This window comes from Anopheles maculipalpis, chromosome 2RL (assembly GCF_943734695.1).
Source record: "Anopheles maculipalpis chromosome 2RL, idAnoMacuDA_375_x, whole genome shotgun sequence".
In the NCBI taxonomy this organism is placed as follows: domain Eukaryota; kingdom Metazoa; phylum Arthropoda; class Insecta; order Diptera; family Culicidae; genus Anopheles; species Anopheles maculipalpis.
The window spans coordinates 40,591,779-40,617,477 of NC_064871.1; the positions used below are offsets into that span (position 1 = coordinate 40,591,779).

At 44.2% G+C, this 25,699-nt stretch overlaps 5 protein-coding genes across 7 annotated transcripts in view; 3 read left to right on the top strand and 2 right to left on the bottom strand.

The window, feature by feature from the left end:
- Positions 1-25,699, top strand: part of LOC126558167 (26S proteasome regulatory subunit 6B) — a 199,445-nt gene that overhangs the window by 165,760 nt on the left and 7,986 nt on the right. The window lies entirely within an intron of this gene.
- On the top strand, positions 831-3,187 carry LOC126557935 (facilitated trehalose transporter Tret1-like). Its single transcript, XM_050213861.1, has 4 exons — positions 831-973; positions 1,700-2,229; positions 2,304-2,558; positions 2,630-3,187. The coding sequence occupies exons 1-4, from the start codon at positions 916-918 to the stop codon at positions 3,185-3,187; spliced, it is 1,401 nt and encodes a 466-aa protein (XP_050069818.1). The 5' UTR covers positions 831-915.
- LOC126556665 (clathrin heavy chain) lies at positions 5,721-12,435 on the top strand. The gene is made up of 6 exons (XM_050212074.1): positions 5,721-5,896; positions 7,115-7,577; positions 7,655-11,701; positions 11,782-11,948; positions 12,008-12,094; positions 12,175-12,435. The coding sequence occupies exons 1-6, from the start codon at positions 5,855-5,857 to the stop codon at positions 12,397-12,399; spliced, it is 5,031 nt and encodes a 1,676-aa protein (XP_050068031.1). The 5' UTR covers positions 5,721-5,854; the 3' UTR covers positions 12,400-12,435.
- On the bottom strand, positions 15,982-18,190 carry LOC126558596 (uncharacterized). The gene is made up of 6 exons (XM_050214636.1): positions 18,078-18,190; positions 17,751-17,997; positions 17,547-17,675; positions 17,384-17,462; positions 17,178-17,317; positions 15,982-16,299 (listed from the first exon to the last, which is right to left on the bottom strand). Exons 1-6 carry the CDS (start codon positions 18,188-18,190, stop codon positions 15,982-15,984), a joined length of 1,026 nt encoding a protein of 341 aa, XP_050070593.1.
- On the bottom strand, positions 21,427-25,290 carry LOC126557515 (protein ROP). 3 transcript variants are annotated; one of them, XM_050213313.1, is made up of 8 exons: positions 25,176-25,290; positions 24,235-24,381; positions 23,968-24,123; positions 23,361-23,464; positions 22,879-23,027; positions 22,022-22,796; positions 21,768-21,952; positions 21,427-21,653 (listed from the first exon to the last, which is right to left on the bottom strand). In XM_050213313.1, the coding sequence occupies exons 1-8, from the start codon at positions 25,201-25,203 to the stop codon at positions 21,431-21,433; spliced, it is 1,767 nt and encodes a 588-aa protein (XP_050069270.1). In that variant the 5' UTR covers positions 25,204-25,290; the 3' UTR covers positions 21,427-21,430. The 3 variants fall into 3 exon arrangements, with proteins under 3 accessions (XP_050069270.1, XP_050069269.1, XP_050069268.1); XM_050213312.1 differs by having other exon boundaries at positions 21,427-21,656; XM_050213311.1 differs by lacking the exon at positions 23,361-23,464 and adding an exon at positions 23,736-23,839 and having other exon boundaries at positions 21,427-21,656; positions 25,176-25,289.

Sequence of the window (25,699 nt, forward strand, 5' to 3'; positions counted from 1 at the left end):
TCATACCATAAGTAATGCTTATGAAACTCTTATATTTTTAATTTAAAAATAAGACACAAAACATGTATGAATAACGTGACAAATGTTAACTAATGATGTTGAATGTTTTTCTTCTCCTTTTTAAAGGCCCCCTTTTGTTTTAAGCTTCCCATCTAAGTGGCACGTAAAAATTAAAATTTTAATTAAAGGGGGGGGGGGGGGGGTGAGGGAGTTTTTCCAAGTGTAGTGACAAATTCAACCGAGGCTGATCTTCATTATAAAAATTCAAAATGTTTACCCGTGGGGGACGCTTGACTAACATAACTGATCAACTCGCCCCCTCTCTGGCCTTCTGAGGCCCTTCTGGCCTTCTGAGGCCCTTCTCGCCTTCTGAGGCCCTTCTGGCCGACGAGACCCCTCTGACCGACGAGGCTCCCGGCGGCCGTTACCTCTTCACATACGATAATCCGCCACTGGTCATCATAGGTTTCAAACAGCAAAGCTTGATTAAATCATATTGCAAATCCTTTGGTTTCATACTGCAGGAAACACAAGTTTTGCGTTAAAATTACATTTTATGATTAAATCTATTCAAAAACTTCCTAGGATTAAGCACGTGTTTGCAAAGAAAACAAAAAAACCCACACCACCGAAATCTGAAACTGGACGAAAATACCCTCACAAACGGACAATGGATTACAAGTGCGTGATTCATCAATCACGGCTCGTATCGGTTTTGTTTCTAAAGTTGATAACGCACTGCTACAAAAAAGTGTTAAATTCACTTAAAAGAGAGCGATTTCGTTTTCACCTTATCAAGACCAGTGTTCTTTACTGCTCGCGAAAAACGTTTCATCGCTACCGTTAGACCGCTATCTTGCTCAGTGATTATTTTGATGTTAAGCTGTTAAGTGGTTCGCATTCGCGTGCGCAACGATGGGCAAGATACCGTACTATTTCCCACATCAAAACCAGTACATCGCAGCATTAGCAGGTAGCGATGCATTCCGCGTCTAAGTTCTACCGTGTATTGTGAAATATTTATTTATTTGTTATAGCTTTGGCTAACGGTGAAAATATTTTTTTTTTTTGGCATAAAGTACTTATTTGTTGGAGTATCCAACCTCTGTTCGGTCATACAGGCCAAATAATCTGTCTTCACTAAACTACTTCTTATCGTGTTTTGGAGAGTCACTCGTTGGCGCCAAGTAACAGACAGCAACCCGTGATATCAGAGCAGATTCGAGATCGACTTGAGCCATTTTCCACGGGACTCGGGGAAAGTTGATAAAAAAATCGAATCCTTGGACCATTAATACTTTAAACCGAAATCTCTACCTCTTCTAATTTATTTGAAATGTTTTTTTCCGTATTAGGATATCCAAGCCTGCAGACAGGAAAATAGTGCGGATAGGATTTGATCTATCACTGGATCCCTGCCCCGACCCTACTAGACCTTAAATTACTATGCCATAACATAACTTCCGGGATGGTTAGCATGAAAATTTGTAAACAATCAGTAGATTACACATATTTGTAGCGTACAAGCACGTGCTCAAAGCTGGCAAGATAAGGAAACGATCAAGGCATATTATAATCAAAAATCAATTTCGCCACGGTTGGAATATTAGTTTGATTGATGAACAATGTCTTATCACCCACCCAGATTGTGCCATTTTGATGGAACTTAACATTTACTATCATCATTGTTTCGTTACAGCATCCTATGGCGTACTTACGATCGGTATGGTTTTTGGCTGGTCCGCACCAGCAGGACCACGGATCTTGGAAGATGGTGAAGGGAACGTAGATCTGTCCGATGATCAATTTTCTTGGACTATTGCCTTTATGCCTGTTGGGGGTGCAATCGCCGCCATACCTTGTGGTCTAATGATGAAATCAGAAGGACGCAAAAATACTATCCTGTTCTTCGTTTTACCACTGCTTTTGGGATGGGTATTGCTGACTTGGGCTCAAGCTGTTGCGATGATGTATCTTGGCAGATTGTTGCAGGGCTTTGCTGCTGGCGCTTACTCTATGTCAGTGCCGATCTACATAGGTGAAATAGCGGATCAACGAATCCGTGGCACTGTGGGCAGCTTTTTTCAGCTCATGCTAAACCTGGGAATGCTGATTTCATTCAGCATTTCGGTTGGTGTCAATGTGTTTCAGCTGAATATAATTTCCGGTTTTATTGTGCTACTATTTGGACCAATATTCATGCTAATGCCCGAAACGCCACCTTGTCTGGTAAGATTTGAGAAATCTTTTGAACAAAAAAAGTTCGTCAATAAGAATAAATTTACATCTAACTTTGCACATAGCTTAAACGAGGACATAAAACCAAAGCTGTAGAAACGCTCAAGTGGCTGCGTGGACCAAAATGTGACGCCTTTTCAGAGATAGAACTACTCCAAACGCAGCAGGATGCATTGTTGAATCAGCCCAAAAAGTCAATTAAAAAATCCTTATTCACCCCAGAAACATTGAGCGCCCTCTTTGCCATGATTGGGCTGGTCACCTTTTTGCAGATGTCCGGCATTAATGCAGTTTTGTTTTATGCCACAGACATTTTCATGGTGAGTGCCGAAACTGTTGTTTTATGACCCTTCTTTACTTACCCTTCATTTTGAATATTTTCCTTCAATAGAATGCTTCAGATTCGCTTAATTATGGCGTGGCTACGATCATCGTCGGTGTGATGCAGGTGTTTGGCACCCTGCTGGCCTCCTTTACAGTCGATCGAGTTGGACGCCGCTGGCTGCTGATGATATCTGCCGTAATTATGTGTGCCTCACACATTGTCCTGGGGGTGTACTTTCAGCTTTTGCACACCAATCCATCGCAGGTGGAAAACCTCGAATGGTTACCCGTTCTGGCGCTATCCACCTTTGTAACTTTATTTTCGATCGGTTTCGGACCAGTGCCGTGGATCATGATTGGTGAAGTGTTTGCGATCGATGTAAAAGATCTCGCAAGCTCACTGGCAACATGTACCAGTTACGCACTGTCGTTTATGTTAAGCATTACATTCAATCCACTTCGGAACGGGTTAGGTGAGGCGGGAACGTTTTGGTTGTTTGGTGGATTCTGTTTGCTTGGTGCAGTTTTTGTATTTCTTTTCGTACCAGAAACGAAGGGTAAAACATTCGATCAGATACAAACTCGATTGGCGAGCAGTCGTATGTATTATAGGGCTGAAAAATAACGTTTTAAGTGAGTCACCTTTGTACATCAACCGGTGTTTATTTTATGTGATAGTCAGTAAGAATAGTATCTAAATTGTATTTTATCTGAATACAAACTAAATATACTTTGTATTTTTGTTCAATTTATAGAATTTATCTTCAAATCAGAATAGATCCCATCAACACGTGCACATAAAATGGTATTTTTTAATTTTTTGAATAAACATAGAAAATGTTGACTCTACTGTACAAGAAAGCCCATTGACACTGTTTTTCGTATAATCCGTGCTGTTCGATTAATCGGCACGCTGACCAAAGGCAACGGATAAACGAACTTTTGCCGCATTTCATTTTCCAACTTGCAACTCATCTGACGGTTTTCGTGCGTGTGTGTTGTGTGTGTGTGCGTCTCACGGGTAAAATTTTCGTGAATTTGTGCTTTAATTTCTACACCATGTGTGGATATTGTTTGCAGTTAATTCTCTGCTCATAGGCTGGTGTAGAAACCTTGAAACCAAGAACCTTATTAATGAAAGTTCATCAGCAGTAACACAAAGAGCAGCCAGAGACAAGTGCTACGACCCAAAAAGCTGTTTGTGAAAAATTATGCGCATCGGTGAGTGGGAGGTGCGCTTTGTCATAACTACACGGCAGTATCCGTTTTCTCAGTACGCTTCGTTGGAAAAAGTACGTGATGTTGTACAATACAAGAAGAACAAACTATTTCCATTAGCCAAAGGAAGTGTGTGAAAATTGGTGCCAATGGTGCGATTACGCACGCATTTGTAGAAAATGGTGGTGACGTTCTTCTGATGATGGTGTCGAACGGTATATTCACCGTACAATTTTCGGTGAACATAAACGACAATCCGGCAGTGCGAGACGAACCAGCAGTAGCAGACGTTCATGGGCGGAGGCGGCGCCCAACGATGAAGTGATGTGGCACTTGGCCACCTTAGTGTTGTGTGTATGTGTGCGTGCAGTGTGTGGGGCGGGGGTCTTTCCTGATGTACGGGAGGAAGAAAGTGACTCAACCGAGCCATTTTGCTAGCGCTGCTAGTCACAGCAGTGGAGCAAAAAAAAAAAAAAGACGGATGAGAGGAAGCAGTGCACTACCTGCGGGGCAGTAGGGCTACGTTACCTGATACAGACTGGCACCAACACTACTTTACCCGTGCCCGTCCAGACCCCGACCGCACTGATAGGGAAAGGAAAAAAAAGTTCACTTACGGTGCGAGGCGCAACCGGACAAACCGAGAGATAATCTGATTGATAGGTGTCGAAATAATGGAGAAGCTCTCCTCGTACAGCGTATACAATATACTGGTCGGCCCTCTTTTGGTGGATTTATCCGTCCCCTTTCTACGCCCCACCGAATGCGTGTTTGACCCGCTTTCGTGCACAAGAAACAAACACTCGACAGAAATTTCAATAGTTAAAGATAATTTAATTTACCTTTCGGGGGAAGTGAGTTGTTTTCCTCATTTCTCCCGTTTCACCAGTTCGCTCGCACACACCAACATGAAGGTGCTTTTCACCGACGGCAATTGGTATTGGTGCATCCGTTTTATGCTCTGCTCTCTCACTCACGCTCTCTTTTGGTCACATCGTCATCTATCCAGTTAAATTCGTTCAACGTGAATTGTTTGCCTTTCATATACTTTATAAAAAAGGTTAAAAAAATTAAAGACATTATGCTGACGAAAAGTAGGACACATTGTAAAGACGCGTGATTTATGATAGCAGGCAACAGCGATATGTTTAAAGGTTCTGCAAGCAGAGAACGGCCATATTGGAATTCAATTATTCAATGTACCTACACAAGGAAACAGCGGCTTTGCTACGCTATGTTGCTAATGTGTGTTTTCCCTTGTGTACGCTCATATAGTTCCTTGCGACAAATGTCAACATATCGTTAAATCATCCTCCCCATGTATGAGAAACACCAATAAATCAGATGAGTTCATCCTTTTAAGAAGAAATTTACTAGGACGGTTAGCTCTTCTATTCTCTCTATTCTGTATCATTACCGCGAACAAGCATGTAAGTTGAGCAGGGCAGCATAACGATTTCCGCGATATGTTTCAGCGTCTAGAGTTACGGTGATTGATATGTAAAGAAGGCCTAATTCACCGCTCCTTCACCACTACTTTGTTCAGTTTTTTCTTACGCAAGTATGTATGCGTATGCTAGTTGCATGCTTTGCGACCGGAGAATCATTCAACTTTGTGTCGGCCGTCGTAGCAGGCGATTTTTCGATGTGTGTGTTGTGTGTGTTTGCTGCATTTGTGCACAGATTCCAAAGCAACATATTCATCCGAGGTTTGTTGCGGTCTTTCACATTCCGCTGCAGCTGGGTAGTGTTAAATGGTGTGAAATCGTGTGTCAGCTCAACCGAAATATAACAGCGTCAAATATATTAAATATTTCTTTCTTTACCCAGTAAGGTGTCACGGAAAACCGTACGAAAAAGGATTAGACCGTGTACCACCACATCATCATTTGTACGTGTTCGTCCTGCAAGAGAGAAGACAAAAAGTTAACACTAGTGCAAGTGCAAGTTATTAAGGCTTCAAACAGTATAAGTTGTTATATAAATTAACTATTAAACTAAGCGAGAAACGTGTAACCGAAAGTGATCAGAAAAGGAAGTGTTTAACAGAGTAGTGAATAAACGCAGCTGAAAAATGTCGCAACAACTTCCGATACGCTTTCAGGAGCATTTACAGGTGAGTATCGAACGTGCTTACGGCGATTGGGTTGGTATAAATGAAGAAGGAAAAAAACGGCACTTGCTCCATTTTGCTTACGTTGCGACGTTGTCGCCAATGACCTAGAATTGCTCTGCACATCCCTCTTTAAACATACTCTGCTCTGCATGGTAACTATATGGCCATTTGTAGATATGGAGAAGCTGTTAAAGTGGGAGACAATGAAGAATGAGGGTATTTGGTCATGTGTCACGGAGTAACTGTGACGCCCCTTTTAATGTGATGTGATGATAGAGTGTTCCTATGCAAAAAAAAAAAACATTGCTCCCATTAATGAATCAAAATTTTACTGCTTTTTCCGATCAAACTTCTACGTCCAGAATTGTGTCTAGAACTGGAATCCATTCGGCGCGCGTTCCATGTGTTCCGCGAGTGAAGAGAAATCGATTGCACTCAGAGGACAACAGTAAAGTAAATGGATGCAGGAGCAGGTAGCATCCAGAAGTAGGACGAAAAGGGACAAAAAGCACCACTATGCGCCTGTGTGTTTCACAAATCGTATGTAATGTCACTACCTTGGGGAGAAAGGAACGGAAACGAGCGATTTGACATTACGCAATGATAGGTCCTCGCACCCATGGGCATAGCGTTGAGGCACTGGCGTCAATTTTCCCGAACTCGGGAGGCGTTTGGATACGGGACAAGGGATGGATGTGCGGTGCATGTTTTCTCTAGAACAGGTTTTCACTTCCTGGAGGGTGTCTTCGCTGATAGCGGGCTAAAGATAGAGAGAAAAAGTCCGTATCGTCCAGACGGGAAATTTAATTTCCCTTGGGCAGAGGGATGCAATTTTATTGACCGATTTAGTTTTATATTTGATAGCGTTCGATACAGCTCCATAACAGTGTGGGTGGATGCTGTATTTAAGCAGGCGAGAAGTAAATGCCTTGATAAATGAAATGAGCCCACCAGGAACCACGTCTACAAAAAGTGCAGAAGGAATAATGTGTTTCTTATCGCAATTCTGTGTATTTTTTTTTATTTCTCTTCCTGTCTGGATGTTTATGCAACGTCCAACGTCGTCCGTGCTGTTTCCACGCTGGCCACTGATGCTGATGCTGACTGTTATCGTTTCAACCGAAACTCCCCGACTGATTATGCGTCTGTTTCCTCTCCTGGTGTGCGCGCGGTGGGGTATCCATGGTAATTTTGGTGCGCCTACTCTGCGGATGATAGCTCACCAACATCAACATCAATGCGAGCTCGATCTCGTTCACCAATCTGACGATGGAGTCGGACAAGTTTATCTGCGTTCGGGAGAAGGTGGGTGAGACGGCGCAGGTCGTGATCATCGACATGAACGATGCACAGAACCCGATCCGGCGGCCGATCAGTGCGGACTCCGCCATCATGAATCCGGCGAGCAAAGTGATCGCACTGAAGGCGCAGAAGACGCTGCAGATCTTCAACATCGAGATGAAGTCGAAGATGAAGGCGCACACGATGACGGAGGAAGTAGTGTTTTGGAAGTGGATCACGCTCAACACGCTGTCGCTGGTAACGGAAACGTCCGTGTATCACTGGTCAATGGAGGGTGACTCGACGCCGATCAAGATGTTCGAGCGTCACTCGTCGTTGAACGGCTGTCAGATCATCAACTATCGTACCGATCCGAAGCAGGCTTGGCTGCTGCTAGTTGGTAAGTAGCGATCCCTTCCAATTTTGTGCTGTTGAGATGAGTGAATTGTCAATGTGTTACCTTAATTCCTCCGCCAGGTATTTCGGCGCAGCAAAACCGTGTCATTGGTGCAATGCAGCTGTACTCGGTGGAACGCAAGGTTTCGCAAGCAATCGAGGGACACGCGGCTTCCTTTGCCACCTTCAAGATGGAGGAAAACAAGGAATTGTCGACACTGTTTTGTTTTGCCGTCCGGTCGCAAACCGCAGCTAAGCTGCACATCATCGAGGTCGGTACACCGCCGGCCGGTAACGTCGCGTTCACTAAGAAGGCGGTCGATGTGTTCTTCCCGCCAGAAGCGCAGAGCGATTTCCCGGTCGCGATGCAAGTGTCGCCCCGGTACGATGTGATTTACCTGATCACCAAGTACGGTTACATCCACATGTACGATATCGAGACGGCAACCTGCATCTACATGAACCGCATTTCCGGTGATACGATCTTTGTAACGGCGCCGCACGAATCTAGCGGTGGCATTATCGGTGTGAACCGCAAGGGCCAGGTACTGTCGGTGACGGTCGACGAGGAGCAAATCATCCCGTACATCAATACCGTCCTGCAGAACCCCGACTTGGCGCTGCGCATGGCCGTGCGAAACAATCTGTCCGGTGCAGAGGATCTGTTTGTACGCAAGTTCAACCAACTCTTCCAAAACGGCCAGTTTGCGGAAGCGGCAAAGGTGGCCGCCATTGCACCGAAAGGCATTCTCCGTACGCCACAAACGATCCAAAAGTTCCAGCAGGTGCCAGCGCAACCGGGCACAAATTCGCCGCCCTTGCTGCAATATTTCGGCATTCTGCTCGATCAGGGCAAGCTGAACAAGTACGAATCGCTCGAACTATGCCGCCCGGTACTGGCGCAAGGCCGCAAGCAGCTCTGCGAGAAGTGGCTGAAGGAGGAGAAGCTGGAGTGCAGCGAGGAGCTGGGCGATCTGGTGAAACCGTCTGATCCGACACTCGCCCTATCGATCTATCTGCGCTCTAACGTGCCGAATAAGGTGATCCAGTGTTTCGCCGAAACGGGCCAATTCCAGAAGATTGTACTGTACGCAAAGAAGGTTAACTACAGCCCGGACTATGTGTTCCTGTTGCGGTCGGTGATGCGCACGAACCCGGAACAGGGTTCCGGGTTTGCGAGCATGCTGGTAGCGGACGAGGAACCACTAGCCGACATCAACCAGATCGTGGACATTTTCATGGAGCAGAACATGGTACAGCAGTGTACCGCGTTCCTGCTCGATGCGCTCAAGAACAATCGTCCCGCGGAAGGTGCGCTCCAGACGCGCTTGCTCGAAATGAACCTGATGTCGGCGCCACAGGTTGCCGATGCCATTCTTGGCAACGCCATGTTTACGCACTACGATCGCGCCCACATTGCGCAGCTGTGCGAGAAGGCAGGACTGTTGCAGCGTGCCCTGGAACACTATACCGATCTGTACGACATTAAGCGTGCAGTCGTGCACACACAGTTATTAAACGGTGATTGGCTGGTAGGATTCTTTGGCACCCTCTCGGTGGAGGATTCACTCGAGTGTTTGAAGGCGATGCTGACGGCAAACATTCGTCAGAATCTGCAGATCTGCGTTCAAATTGCGACCAAGTATCATGAGCAGCTGACCACGAAGGCACTGATCGATCTGTTCGAAAGCTTCAAGAGCTACGAAGGGTTGTTCTACTTCCTGGGATCGATCGTTAACTTTAGCCAGGATCCGGAGGTACACTTCAAGTACATTCAGGCCGCTTGCAAGACCAATCAGATCAAGGAGGTGGAACGTATCTGCCGCGAATCAAACTGCTACAATGCGGAGCGTGTAAAGAACTTCCTGAAGGAGGCGAAGCTGACCGATCAGTTGCCTCTGATCATTGTGTGCGATCGGTTCGATTTCGTGCACGATCTGGTACTCTACCTGTACCGCAACAGTCTGCAGAAGTACATCGAGATCTACGTGCAGAAGGTGAACCCGTCCCGTTTGCCGGTGGTCGTGGGCGGTCTGCTGGATGTTGACTGCTCGGAGGACATCATTAAGAATCTGATCCTGGTCGTGAAGGGACAGTTCTCGACGGACGAGCTGGTGGAGGAGGTTGAGAAGCGTAACCGGTTGAAGTTGTTGCTACCGTGGCTAGAATCCCGCGTGCACGAAGGTTGCGTCGAACCGGCGACACACAATGCGCTCGCTAAGATCTACATCGATTCGAACAATAATCCGGAGCGTTTCCTGAAGGAGAATCAGTTCTACGATAGTCGCGTGGTAGGACGCTACTGCGAGAAGCGTGATCCACATTTGGCCTGTGTTGCTTACGAGCGTGGCCAGTGTGATCGTGAGCTGATTGCTGTGTGTAACGAGAATTCGCTGTTCAAATCGGAAGCCCGCTATCTGGTGCGTCGTCGTGATGCGGAACTGTGGGCGGAAGTGCTCTCCGAGGCTAACCCTTACAAGCGTCAGCTGATTGACCAAGTCGTGCAGACGGCACTGTCCGAGACGCAAGATCCGGATGACATTTCCGTTACGGTGAAGGCGTTCATGACGGCCGATTTGCCCAACGAGCTGATCGAGCTGCTGGAGAAGATTGTGCTCGATTCGTCCGTCTTTTCCGATCACCGCAATCTGCAGAATCTGCTTATACTGACGGCGATTAAGGCGGATCGTAGCCGCGTGATGGATTACATCAACCGGCTGGACAACTACGATGCGCCCGATATTGCCAACATTGCGATCAACAATGAGCTGTACGAGGAAGCATTTGCAATCTTCAAAAAGTTTGACGTGAACACCTCAGCCATCCAGGTGCTGATCGAGCAGGTGAACAATCTGGAGCGTGCGAACGAGTTTGCAGAGCGCTGTAACGAACCAGCCGTCTGGTCGCAACTGGCCCGTGCTCAGCTGCAGCAAGGGCTGGTAAAAGAAGCAATCGACAGCTACATCAAGGCGGACGATCCGAGCGCGTACATCGATGTGGTCGAAACGGCAAGCAAGAACGATTCGTGGGAGGATCTGGTACGCTATTTGCAGATGGCGCGCAAGAAGGCTCGCGAAAGCTACATCGAGAGTGAATTGATTTACGCGTACGCACGTACCGGACGGTTGGCTGATCTGGAAGAATTCGTGTCTGGTCCGAACCATGCTGACATTCAGAAGATTGGCGATCGCTGTTTCAACGATCGTATGTACGAGGCGGCCAAGCTGCTGTACAACAACGTTAGCAACTTTGCCCGGCTTGCGATAACGTTGGTGCATCTACGCGAGTTCCAGGGTGCGGTAGATGGGGCACGCAAGGCTAACTCGACCCGCACCTGGAAGGAGGTGTGCTTTGCCTGTGTCGACGCGGAAGAGTTCCGGCTGGCGCAGATGTGTGGCCTTCACATTGTGGTGCACGCGGACGAACTGGAGGATTTGATCAACTACTACCAGGACCGGGGATACTTCGAGGAGCTGATTGGACTGCTCGAGGCCGCCCTTGGGTTGGAACGTGCCCATATGGGAATGTTCACCGAGCTGGCGATCCTGTACTCGAAGTACAAGCCGGCCAAGATGCGTGAACATCTCGAGCTGTTTTGGTCGCGCGTAAACATTCCGAAGGTACTGCGGGCGGCCGAACAGGCACATCTGTGGTCGGAGCTCGTGTTCCTGTACGACAAGTATGAGGAGTATGATAATGCTGTGCTGGCCATGATGGCACATCCGTCCGAAGCGTGGCGCGAAGGTCATTTCAAGGACATCATCACCAAGGTGGCCAACATCGAGCTGTACTACAAAGCGATACAGTTCTATCTCGACTATAAGCCGCTACTGTTGAACGATATGCTGCTTGTGCTAGCGCCCCGCATGGACCATACGCGTGCGGTTAGCTTCTTCACGAAGCAGGGTCATCTACAGCTGGTCAAGACGTATCTGCGGTCGGTGCAGAGCCTTAACAATAAGGCAATAAACGAAGCGCTCAATGGGCTGCTGATCGATGAGGAGGACTACCAAGGACTGCGGACGTCCATCGACGCGTTCGACAACTTTGACAACATTGCGCTTGCGCAGAAGCTCGAAAAGCACGAACTCACGGAGTTCCGTCGTATTGCCGCCTACCTGTACAAAGGTTTTTATCTCCATTTGGAAAAGAAGACCTGTTGCGCAAGCTAATTTAACCCTTATTTTTTCTGTATCCTTATTTTACAGGAAACAACCGTTGGAAGCAAAGTGTGGAGCTGTGCAAAAAGGATCGCCTGTTCAAGGATGCGATGGAGTACGCGGCCGAATCGCACCAGGGCGAACTGGCGGAAGAGTTGCTCGGATGGTTTTTGGAGCGGGGCGCATACGACTGTTTCGCGGCATGCCTATTCCAGGTGGGTATAGTTAACGTTGCGCTCCGGAGGCCTTGACTGACGTTTTTTGTGTTTTCCAGTGCTACGATTTACTGCGGCCCGACGTAATCTTAGAGCTCGCATGGCGCCACAACATCATGGACTTTGCTATGCCTTATATAATTCAGGTATGTTCTTTTGTTTGTTGATAAACCTCCCCTTGTTTCGCTTCTCATTAACGAAACATCGTCGCTACATGTCATTTTAGGTGACGAGAGAATATACCTCCAAGGTGGACAAACTCGAAGCGTCCGACGCGGAGCGACAGAAGGAGGGTGAAAGCACCGAACACAAATCCATCATCATGCCCGAACCGCAGCTCATGCTGACGGCTGGTCCCGGTATCGGCATGCCCCAGTATGCAACACAGTACGCGGGCGCGTACGTGCCACCGCAACCAAATATGACCCCATACCAGTACGGTGGTATGTAAAATTATTGCACGTTGTTGTGTTAAATTAGCTAGCAAGAAGCGAAAACCAGGATTTTCGAATATCCGGCGGCAACGTTGTATGTGTGTAGCGTATAGTGAAACGCAGGACGATAGCATGTGTATAGAGCGAGAGAGAAAAGAGAAAGAGCACGCAATTGAGAGCATCCCAGGCAATAAAATCTTACTTCTCACTATAGTGAGAAGTAAGATTTGGGATCGTTAGTAAGCAACATGCAAATGTCCCCTAATATCCCCTCTCATCATTCCCGATTTGAACGACCACGATCGTGCGCGATTCGTGTATAATTATTAGTTTGGATAAGGCCGGCCAGCAGCAACTCTTGGGGACAAATTGATGATACTGCTTGAGCGTGCTTTTTGGTTTAATTGGCTTTACTAATTGTTTGCCCAGCCTGTTTCATCTCCCCACACTATTCCATTTGTGTGCACGCAAACGAATATAATTAGTACATGAATAAAGTAGACATAACCTCACTTTGTTGCTACAGTACGAACAAAAGACAACCGTGAAGTTTTTATTTAAAAAAAGTAATGCATTTTTAGAACAGTTAAGTTATAATCACCTCAATATGCTAGATTGTGTGTCCCTGTGCTATAACCAATGTCTGGCGTTCTCGTTTTTTGTTTGCTTATTACCAAGGAGATGAATATAAGATCGGCACCAATCACAGGTCGCCATTGTAACTATCAATTTGCAATTTAGAACTCGTTTTTTGCAATAGTTCACCAGAGAGCCTCTTCGAAAGTGCACTAAGTTTTTACAACGGCTTGTTCGGAAAGTAATTTTTGATGATCGAGCGATCCCGAATTGAAACATATGCTTTCTATCACTAGAACTATTTAAATCTCACGTTTTTTGCGCCAAAAATTGAATGGACTGCAATCACAAAGTATGGCATACTTTGATCAAAGCACACAATTGTTCTAGGTGAGCCTACCACACATACATCTCCTTGCTTATTACTATTTGTCGTTACATCTTTCACCGTCTGCGTGTTTGATGATTCGATTTGATTCCGTTCCAAAACTACGCCTCACGCTGCAACACGAATCATCATCATCAGCATTTAGTTAAATCAAACGCCCCCTTTCGCGAGATGTGTGAATTTTAGGAAAGGTCGGCTCTTGCCGATATGTTTCGTTTACTTTTGCTTCTAAAGGAAAGCCCCTCCCTGGTTACACGGAGGAGGGATTTGGAAGATGTGTGACGGAGGCGCGCGGATACCGCTTAGGCTCTAGCCGTTAGAGTATATATCTATGCATAACTTTATATACAAATAACTATTAAACATTGCGTAGTAGCTGTAGTACTAGTAGCAGTAGTATATGGCGCACACAAATAAGGCGCACACCTCTTCCACCTTCCATTATTTACTTGTGTACGAATAAAGCGATAAAGTTTCGTTCTCAAACAAAACCACCACTTATACTACGTATGTATGATGTTCCCGCCCTCGCACGCCCCTCGTATCCTTTCGTCTTCGAGCATGCAGTATATTTACTCCGTTGAGCAAAAAGGGACCTAGAAAGGTCTTCAACGAAAACATATTTCTGAGCCGTGTGTTATTCTTCCGTTTTGTTCTTCCCTCATTCTCAGGTTTTAACTAAGGAACGTTCGATTAACGCGCAGAACAACATATTCTACATATGCCATTGACTTCCCTCCCCCTAGCTTCTAGCGTGGAAATCCTTAAAACGGACGCAAGTGCGTCACGTTTTGTTTGTTCCAGTCTGCTCCGGTGTGGAATGTTCGACTATCGCTGTTGTAGCATCGTGAAAAGGGGTTACATGGAATGTTGTTTCGCGTATTTTTATTTATTTGCTGCTATACATTGTATGTTTGAAAGAATTGTTTGAAAAAAACGCTACTGAAAAAAAAGATAAGCCATCAAAAAAAAAAAAAAAAAGGAACTCTCTCTCTCCTGTTGTGTAGGCAAAGAAGAATAACAATGAAAACCCTAATAATTGCAGCATTATTAAGTAGAATTTCACATTAAAAGAGAAAAAAAAGAGAAACAATCGTTATCATTTATCTTAATGTTCACTAAGAGAATGAAAAAATAGATGCAAAGGTAAAACAAACAGATGAAAAAAAAAAATATATATATATATACATACATGAATACACGCATATATGCGCGTAAACAGTAAAGAGAAAACAAAATCCAGAGTGTGTAAATATGCATGGAAGCGTACCGAACCTCCCTCCCTCATACACGAGCAAAGGCCACTCATCTTCTTGTTATCGTTGTGTAAAATTTATCTTACAAAACTAGCAAAAACAACAAAGTCACACACACCAGGAAGAGCAAAAGCTAAGAAATTAAACTATATATAATCACGAAACCGAAACTGACAGAAACAGCGCCTCCCAATATCTTAAGAATTGGTAGACCAACAAAAAAAAAAGGATGCATTCCTAATAGGAGAAAAGGCCATCCTGATGCTATCGTCATATTCGCTTCACTTGTTTCACTTCCTGTTTTAATGAAAGTAGCAGAAAATGCAGTATTGTCATTTGGTTTAATCTTCTAAAGCGCTAAAGGAAGGTGGTGGTTTGCATAGCTGCAGCCGTTCGCACCCAGGCCGTTGATCGTTAAAGACGATTAACACTGGTTCTCGTTCCTTCATTGTTGTTGAAGTAGTAGTTGTTTGCACGCGTTTCTCGTTTGCATTCTGGTATTTAGCGCGTGTCTGAATAATGAAAGAAGAAGTTGTGTTTCCTGAAAATATGTTTAAATTTGCTTCTTTTGCAAGCTGCTGCTATACACTAAATCATTCCTTTAATGCGTACGATACACAACAAAAAAAATGACCGAAAAGTTATCTTGGTTTTGAACTATTGTTTTGGGAGTTTATTTAACATCAATCCTTACCAACTTTACATTAACTTGCTTTCGTTTTGACCTAATTTTGTATATGCTCATCCTTGTTTGCACAAACAGAACGGGACGTCTCGGACTGGAGATTGGATTTTATTTATGTAACTTATGTTTATTAATATTTTACTGCATTGCTATGAACAGGCAAACATAGTAAAAGATCGATTAAGTACAGTAGTAGGTAGTACATTGCAAACCGTTTTCTTCAAATGAGCCTCCCTGGTCCCACCGGAGGATGTTTAGATGAAAATATGTTTCACACACACACACACATACACACAAAAGAAATCAGAAGATACGTTTATATATATATGTATGGATATAAATATGCTATAAACAGGCATAATGATCCGAAGTGTGTTACACAACGCACTACGGAAACTCTTTTTCCCCTATTTGTAATGCATATAAATATATATTATATTATTGATTCGCTAGCGAGGAGTGAATATGAAAAAAGTAAGACAAGTAAAGCTCGAACAACAAAACTACTACTACTACTACTACTAACTGGTTGATTGAAATTAAATGATATCGTTTCATCTACGAGTAAAATAATGCAGAAGTGCGCGGAAAACAATAATACACAATAAGCGCGAGAATAAACAGATGAATAAAACTCAAAGTTGTCAAACAAAATTGGTGTGTTGTGAATTGGAATCCCGAAATCCCTTCTACCTTACAGTGTCGTCTTGCGTCGCTCCGTGCCCTTCTCTCCGCACAGGCTATGCCCATCGTTGCGTAGCTTAGCCGCTGCCTGCTTACGTACATCGTGCAGTATCTCGATTTCATCCTTGATGTGATCGAGCTGCGTTTCGACATCGCCACGTGGTGCGATCGGTGCCGATCCTCGGCGTTTGCGTAACAGAATGTACACGTGATTGATTGCGTCCAGTAGACAGTTGATGCTCGACTCATTCTCCACCATGTAGCTCTTGACGACGGTGACGGATTTTTCCCACCGTAATCCCTCCTCCTTGGCGGCAACGTATTGTGTCTGGACGGGGGAAAGTGGTGGAATTAGAGCTAAGGAATGATTCTTAAAAAAGAGGCAGACCTAGAAGGTCGTTTTCCCGCAAGAGCGAAATAATTAGCTTGACGACTTCTGAGGTTATGTCTGGCGATCGATTAGCTTTGGCTTATCCGACTTGCTGATATCACGTAGTTGGATAGTCATGTTCTTACTACGGGAGGACGGTCGGGATAGGATTTGAACCCCGATCCTGCCATGTGACGGCTCTGTATCGATACTCCCAACCTTAATACGTCTTGGTGCCCGGTTTAACCATGTTAAGCTTTACATCAGAACGGAACAGAATCGTAAGATGCAGCGGAAATTGATGAGTAAAATCTTGGCTTAGTGTCTTTATCCTCAAGAGACTTAGAGCTGAAGGATTAAGGAATTTGTCTGAACGATGAAGGATATTTTGGATAAGTAGTAAACTGATCTAACAAACTCATTGTATACATTCTAGACGAAACCGGCTGACATGTGCCTCTCGAAACCGGAAAGCAGATGCCTGGGTACCCGTGGCTTCATGAGGTCCCACACATATCGACAAAGGTGGTTCGCAAGGTTGAGGCCTTCTTATGCGTGTTTTTTATATGATCGGACGATATACGATCGCCATCCGTTTAGCGGATTCGAAACTGTGACCCCAGAAACTCTTTTAAAAGCAAGCCAATCAGGTTGGGTTGGCTTGGAGGCAAACATTTGGGAAAATGAAAGGAAAATGTACGGAAGGTCACCTGAGGTCGCGTTCTAGGCTCCAAATGGGGATGGTTTGATTGCATATCTCTAGGATTGGGGCATAGGATTGATAGATAATTTAATCCTTTCAATCTCCTTCCCAAAACCGTTAGCATTATACCTACCAATAGTTCCGATAGGTCATTATTTAAACCGGTAATTATGTGCAGCGCCGTCTTGGTTGCCTTGAACAGATTCTGTCGTATTTCCTCTATTTCTTGGATCTTTTGTTGCTCCACTGCAGAAATTTCAACCTGTGCCAGCACTGTGAAAGGTAGCAAGGAAACATATTTCAATACACTAGCAGCTACACATAATCGGTGGTACATACAAAGTGAATCGCAACGCTGAATAAGATCTTGCATACTGTCGAAGCTCTTTGATTCGGCGATCGTTTGTTCCATGACTTTCTGCAAAAAGAGCGGAAAGGAAAAGCCCAGAACACTGGTTTGAGTATTGCAACTTTGAAGCCCACCATTTTACAACCGGCGTACCTCGAACGGTTCAAATGTGTTGATCGTTGCCTCATATTTTACTACAAACTCGTCTAACGTTTCTAGATCCGTCTCGAGCTGTGCAATCTTTTGTCCATATAGTTCGTGCTTTTGCTTTTCCCGTTTAACCTGTAATGGATTTGTTAATGAGAGTCAACCATCAATCATTTTTATCTAAGTGTACCCTCTGGTTAAATAGAATACCGTATCCAGTGCGTTCTGTTCCTTCATTTCGCAATCTTTAAGGAAATCGTTCAACTCGACAAATTCGGCCCGCATTCGCTGCAGTAGATCGGTCGTCTGCTCCAAGCGTTTCCGATTGACCACCACCTGGCGTTGGGCTTGTTCACGCATTCGATGCTGTTCCTTGGTGATTTCCATATAGTCATGATCATTGTGAATGCCCTTAAGCTCGAATCCATTGCGTGCGACATCCCAGCCGGGAACGTTACTGAAAATTTTAGTGGATTATTCGTTATTATTTCCTATGTTGGAAGTGGACAGATTTGTCATTAGTCATCGACAACTTACACATAAAACTTATTGTTCAATTTCGATTCGAAGTAGTTTTCTGCTGCCTGCTCCGGATTTAGATCATATTTTCCAAACACGCCCAGCTTGGTGATTGGCTTTCTACGTGGCATGTTGTCGGTGTTGAAAAGTTCGCTGAAATTGGGAATTTTACACCTTTTTCTCCTTTCAATGAGGGACGTGTTCTGTTTCGGACTGCAATATTTCTGTTGTTTGGTGAGAAATAACAAACCAGTGCTGCTGCGAATCGTAACCATAGTTACGAAAAAGGATGACGTTTTTTATTCATTTATAGAGCTACTAGTATGACGTTTGTATGTCTGTTAGTGATGATTTCCAGGTGTAGCGATAAACGCCTATATGATCCTATCCCAGATCCTTTTCTGCAGACTTGTCCCTCGTGCTACAAATTTCGTCGGCAGCTATCAAGGTGAATGTGATGGATGTACTCTTCGGCAAATCTTCCAAAATTGCCGAGAGCGTCAGATCCCTACGCACCGACTTCAAAGCGGCCATTGATTCGAAACGATTCCATTGATCGGAACGACGGAAGGGGACGGGCTCTTCTGTCTACGCTTCAATATCGCCTTGGAAGGTGTTATACGAACCGTGGGACAGGACAAAGACATCCTTGGCACCGGTTCTCTACCGGTTTCTCCAATTTATTGGCTTCGCGGATGACATACACGGATGACATGTAGAGATGGCGTGTGAGGCGTACACCCGACTAAAACGTGAAGAATTGTATCGATGAGCAATGCGACGGAGGATCAGTCCGTGAATAGGCCCCGGTTGTGAAACACCGTACTAGTTGACAGCGATACCCTCAAGGTGACGGAGTAGTTCTGCTATCTTGGGACAATCGTAATTTCGGACAAACACGACGGAGCATTATCAGGAATAAAGGACCCACGCATCAACACAAATATGCTCATTTTGGATAAGTATTTATTAAATGTAATTGTCTATACTATGAAACTGGAGGAAACTGTAGGAAGCCAAAATACAACTAAAATACAAGCCAATTTGTCCGTTTTTTTCCGATTCCGAACCACATCACACATCCTCTTCCTATCGTTTTCTTGCCTTCCCTAACCGCTAACGGTACCATGTTTTTTTTGTCTTTGTTTTATTTCTTTTTACGAAGAATCAACGCCCTTCCTTGATGTGAATGTGATTAATACCCCAGAGGAAACAGTTAATTAATTGGTGGGGTTATCAGCTATCTGACTGAGTTCTTGTGGGTGGGGGCAAGGAGTTCCTTTATAACTTCACAACTTCACGAGTAGTACATTTGCGCTAGCCTTTCTAGACAGACATTTGACTAGATTCCTCGTTTGCATTTGTTTTCCTTATGTACTGGCTCCATTCGATCGGACGTGGGCACATTTTCCACGGAATGGTGTTCTTCGTGGAGAGTTTTTCGAACGTTGATCCTTCTAAAATGCACAAGAGTATATTAAATATGCTATTTAGTTTAATAATTGAACGCTCGAATATATAGATAGAAGTGTTGTTGTGTACAGGGTGTTTTTCGTTTCGCTCTCAAATTGCTCCTCATGTGCACTCCTGCATGTGCCAGATCGTGCCATGTTTTGCGGGCTTCGACATATCGCTCCTTATTATCACACAAACTACTGGTACTGTGGCATTGTGGTGCCATTACAGGTGGAGACGAATAAATGTAGGGGTAATATCGGTTAAACGTGTACGAGTGTGGTTGGTATTACGCCTTTACGCTTGTATGTTTACGATTACGTTTCAAACTCATTCATTTTATACAACGTCCTTATCATGTATTACACTTTAGCTTCGATACTCTTCTCAAGAAGAAATGACGCTTTTTTTGGGAGAAAAACAAGCACAATACGCATTAGTAATATTGGTTTATTAAGCGTTTAAGCGCTTGTATCTTAGGATCCTAACGAAACAGATTTTTGTGAATACTCTTTGGCTACACCTTTTCAAACCAACCAACGCTCTTTCGCGCTATCAAACATGAAGAAGAAAAGCATATTTTAACAGACACTTGATCTTTGTGATCTTTTTTCAATCAGGCTGTGATTATGAAACACTTTTAATTGAACAAAACAAACTGTAGCAAGAAGAGCAACATTGTCTGATTTGGAATAATAATTAAAACTAATCAATAATTTAGTGTAACCATTTTCTTACGCTATGATATACGATTTCCTTTTTTATCATCATCTTTATGTCTTTATATATATGTGTGTGTGTTTGTTTGTTGTCCTCTTGTTGTTATATGTCTGGTGTATATTTATGCTAACCGTGACCACATTGCGTGCTTACGTGTTGAATGAATTTGTCCAAGTTATGTTACGCTTATCAATCCATGAGCTGAACAACAGTGCATACCACCACTATTTCTGTTGAATATTTTTGTTCGCATTGCTTTTTATTATTTTCCCCTCGTTTTTTTTAAATACTTTGAGTTCAACAAAAGCATCTGTAATTAATCTGCACCCTCGTCAAGTGTAAATCTGTGTTTAAAGCGTTAAAGAGAAGAAAAAGCTTATTAAACTATCCTTTGTGTTCGATGTAATCGGCGAAAAAGCTTCATCATGTACTGTCTCAACCGTAAATCATTTAAAAAAAACATAAATAAAATAAAATAAGCGATTTAAAACTCATATTCTATACACAGTGCTCCACACATTTTGAGAAAATGTCAATATTTATAGTTCGATTATTAACTATACTTTAGCAAATTTAATAGTAATAATAGGATAATGCAACAACTAGGTACACGCGCATGTATATAAATTTGCCCGTGCACGAATGCACAATGTAATGAATTAGAAAAAAAAACGAACAACAACACAAAACTAATCACATTTTGTTTTCCTTTCCAAAGGAATGTACCGGCGCCGTAATGTCTGGTCAAGACATCTAAATGAAGAAAAATGCTAACAAGAAACGTAGAACAGCCTGCCGATTATTATTTGCATTCCTCAGACCAATTTCCTTCGCAATGTCCCCGTTGTGTGTGTGTGTGTGTGGCGGTTGTATGGCACACCATTACGACCTTCCTATGAATGTCGTAAGATAGCAAAAGTATGTATGTGTTTCGGGGAGCAAAGAAACCGGATTTACCACACGCATCACCCCGCGCATCAAGAGTGGTTTTGGATGATGATTTGAAACAAGATTCCCAGTGATTATATATAAGCCCCCTCTGGGCTCGCCGATTCGCTTGCTTAACGGATAACAAATTGAACACTGTGTTTCTGGGTCTGAGGATCACAAGGAAAGCTAATACGGTGATACGTTGCATTAGCGCTGCTTGTTTATCGCTGCTTTCTATCAACCGTTAATTTAGCCACACCCGCACCTTACTCCTTGTTTAGCGAACCGAGATCGCTGAGGAATGTTTCCGGTGTAAGAATGTGGGACGAACCGATGTATACCTCCCAGTTTTTGACAGCCGCCGTAACCTCGTACGCACACCGAATCTCCGAATAGCTGCACCCACCGACCACAAACACAATCAGCCGAGGTACGTTCTTAACTGCGGTTTGTGACTTATCCTTGTGCCAATGGCCGTAACGTGCGCTACTGCTTTTACCGGTTGCAACAAAAAAAAAAAAGGGAGAAAAAAGAAAGTTAACGATCGAATGACGTAGTTGTGACCGGCGGTCATGGTGTGGACGATCCTTCTAATGTACTAACCTGGTTGGTGCATGGAATCCTGCCATCTTACGGCCACCCAGGAACGGGAAGTGACGCTCGTCCAGCTTGTTATCGATCGAATCCTCCATGATGTCCTTGATGACTGGGGTCCAGCGGGACATTTGGTAGGTGTGTTCGTTGATGCGTTCCTTCCTCGGTACGGTGTATGGTTTCTTGCGGTTACCCTGAAAAAGCAACCAAATCGATTGATTAAGCATCGCATTGCACCATCACCGCCGGATACATTCACTTACATCCGCAATTACGTTGATGCCCAGATGTGTCAGATTGTTAATCATTTCGCGCTCCTTCTGATCGATCTGAGCGTGCGTTACCAGCTTGGTGAGGTTCTCCTCCGAGATACCATTCTTAATCATCACGTACAGCGCAATAATGCGCACCTTGTCGTAGTTGGACACATTCTGATCCAACAGTATCGGTACGATGTTGCGCATATGGTCCTTAATCTTCTCACCCTCAGCATCCGTGCCCATGGCGAGGTCCTGCTCCACGCGGCACAGCTTATCCACATACCCCTGGTACGCCTTCATACAATCCTCAGCTAAATGCAGATGGGTGGAGTACTTCGAAAGTTGCTTCTGATACTGAGGCATTTTTTTGATCATCTGCGACAGATCCTTCATCGACTGTTTTTCGCTTTGCGTCAAGCGCTTCGATTCGGTGAACGATTTCAAGTACTGCGTCACGCTCTGCGATACCACGGCAATATGCTGATGGCGCAAATCCACCCACAGATCGTCATTTTCGTCCAGCAGCACCTCCTTCTCGGCTGCGTTCGGTGACGGGATGAACTTGTACACGTCGTTCACGATCGGCAGCAAATCGTACGCCATCGCCTGCAGCGTTAGCTCGTGGAGCAGCGGCGAAACGCAATCAAACCCGCGATCGAGAATCAACAGCTGCGAGCGTGCTTTCTCCGGACCTTCGCCCATCGTCGGTTCGTCCGCTTTGTACGCGTCCAGCTTTTGCTGCACCATTTGGGCCAGTTCAACGTTACCGTCCCATTCGCTGAAAAGAAAGAGGAGTATACCAGAACATAAATACGCTGCCGTAGAGGATGCTTTAGTTTAGATGCACGGGTAAAACATACCTTCGATAACGCACGGACGGATACTCTCCGAGGGTAGCGCATAGGGTGGCAATTTGTTCGGCAATGCGCTCCATGTTGCCGCTGCGGGCTGATGCAAGTGCTGGCGAATACGCACATTGGAAGGTGACGGGCGAATCGAGTGAATAGACCTTTTTGTGATAGAAAGGAAAGTGAGAAAATGGTCCACCATTTACCACAATTGTTAAAGGTAACCCATCCAAGCAAATAGCCAAGCCACAAAACTGGTGTTATTAGTGTTATTAAACAAGTAATGCTACTCGTTGGTAGAGTTTAAGAGCAATGAGATAATGCGTTAAATAGCGTGTTAAATTCAAATATAAATAAGCAATACTAATTTAAAATTATCTACAAGCAATACATCATACAAAACTAAAGCAAATGATAAAAAGTGAAAAGGAAAACGAACGAAAGAACTACTACAACACCGATTAGTAAATGATTCCCAAAAAACTCAGGCACACCTGCGACTCGTACGGCAGAAAAGCAATGTTGATTTCCTTCAACGTTTTAATCTTTCTCGATACGACCGATTTGCAGATATCGTTGAACAGTTCCTCCGGACAAACTGGAACGGGGTTAAACACAAATGTTGGATGGTTTGTTTGTGATTGTGTTTGTTAGTGGCGAAGACAATCGACTGTGACACAAAAGGCCGGCATTAAAAACACATTGATAGGACATTCATACCACTTTCCCTAGTAATATTTTTAGATTATTCATATAAATACGAGCTTAGTTATACGAGTGTTAGTTGCAAACGGAGTTTTCCCTTATACCCTGGCTAGTTGCGTTTAGTTTTAAACGCTCGTTAGCTGAACGAGTTTTAAAATATTCACCTGCGCTTCGTACGGAATGAATGCAATGCTCAGCTCTTTGCACGTTTTCATGAACTTCACTACGGTACCTTTCCCTAGTATATTGAACAATTCTTCTGGCACAGCTGGGATACAGACACAGACGAAATAGAATTCAATTATCACACGTTTTCGGGCCTTCGTTTTTATCCAACGCCATCCTCTTTATGAGCTCATCCATCCACACTTTGCACTCACGCACACCATCACTTACCTTCGGTAAAGAACACATGAGCCGCCTTGTAGGTTGGTTTGGCGGGATTCTCAAAATCCCTCATCAGCAAACGAATCGAATCCTCCGACGGCGTAATCAAATAAACCGCTTCGATTGCTGGCAGAGGCTCACGTTTCTTGTTGATGTCTTCTACCACTGCACAAGCCGATTGAAAAAGGAAAGAGCGATGGAATGGTGTGCATTAGATTGCGATTAAAGGGGTAAAAGTTGGGTGAATTAGGAAGAGGACATTTAATTTGGACTTACAGGTAACACCTTCGGCGCTGATTTCGTGCATTTTGGTACATGCCGAAACCATACGCATGGCCAACTTGTCGACAATGAGGATTCTCCATTCCGTGCCAGGTTTGCCATCCGATTTTGTCTTGCTGCGGACGACTTCATTCATAATCTCTGTTAAATAGAAAAGAACATGAAAACAAATATTCAGAATATTGCATTATCAAGTGAAATCTATAACCAATAACACCTTAACGAAGGTCATGTAGGATATGGCAGTATGGGATGACTCTTCATCGTTTCGTAGGGACCATAGTTTTAAAAGTGGATGTAAATGGTAAAATTACATTACATTACAATTACAACATTTACAAAAACGCAACCATTGTTTTGATTGAGTGTGTGTGGTGGTGCGGTGGTCTAGTGTCCGCGATATGCGGAACATCAAATCGGCATTTCGGCACGTACCATTCTCGTACGTTCTGACATCATATTCTTTTGTTGTTCGGTGGTGCGCAAGCCCAACCAAAAAATCAATATCAGTGGCAAAAATTTCTGCGTCGTCGTCTCCCCCAAAAAATAGCCACTCTCAACCGTGCCGTTCCCTCTGCACCCTGTGAACTTGGGCTGGTGCTGTAAATATAGTTGCATCTTCAGTATCGTATTAAATTAAAAATTGGTGTGGCATGTTTCGTAAAAGCCACCCATTTCCGTATGGGTATGACTAATTGCACCCACTGCAATGCACGCACGCAGCAGACCATCTTCGCAATCGTCCGTCTCATAAACGGGAGGGGCGTTCTTCTGCGGTACACACTGCGGATGACGATCGGTGCACTGCATTGAGTCGTCAGTGCGACCTTTCACACCGAATTTTGGTACGGTGTATCCGTATTTCACTGAATTCTTCACACGCATGTTGTTTCTCGCACTGAATGGTAACTTAAAACGGTTGATTTAATACTCACTTTGGCCAACCAGCAGTTTTAGAGCCATTTTTGCTTGAACAACTTGAACAGCTTCAGCTTTAACTTTACTTTTTCTGAGTAATCGTACGCTGGTGGTGGGCGTGATGACCCGGAGTAGCCGTTCTTGTCACGATTGTCAATGCGCGTATACGATCCGATCCGAAGCAGGAATGTTATGTTCCAAAGCTGTACATTTTGAGCTTTCTATTACATTCAGAAAGAAGCGAGTGGAAATAATTATTGTATTTTAATATGAGGATAAGCAGTTTCATAAAAGTGTTCCACAATATTTAATTCGTTTTGTATAAATTATAAAATGTCGTTCCGACCTGGCATCAGATGTACGGCCATCACTAGCTGGCTATTGTTTTGAAATGTTGACAACGTGATTCGAAATTTATTTTTGTTGGTAAGCAAAGAATTGGTCAGCGGGCATGATGTGAGAATCGTTCTTATTATAAGTTCATTATATCATGTTGAGCATACCCTTTTGTAGTTTGATGGAAAATAGTTAAATATTAGTG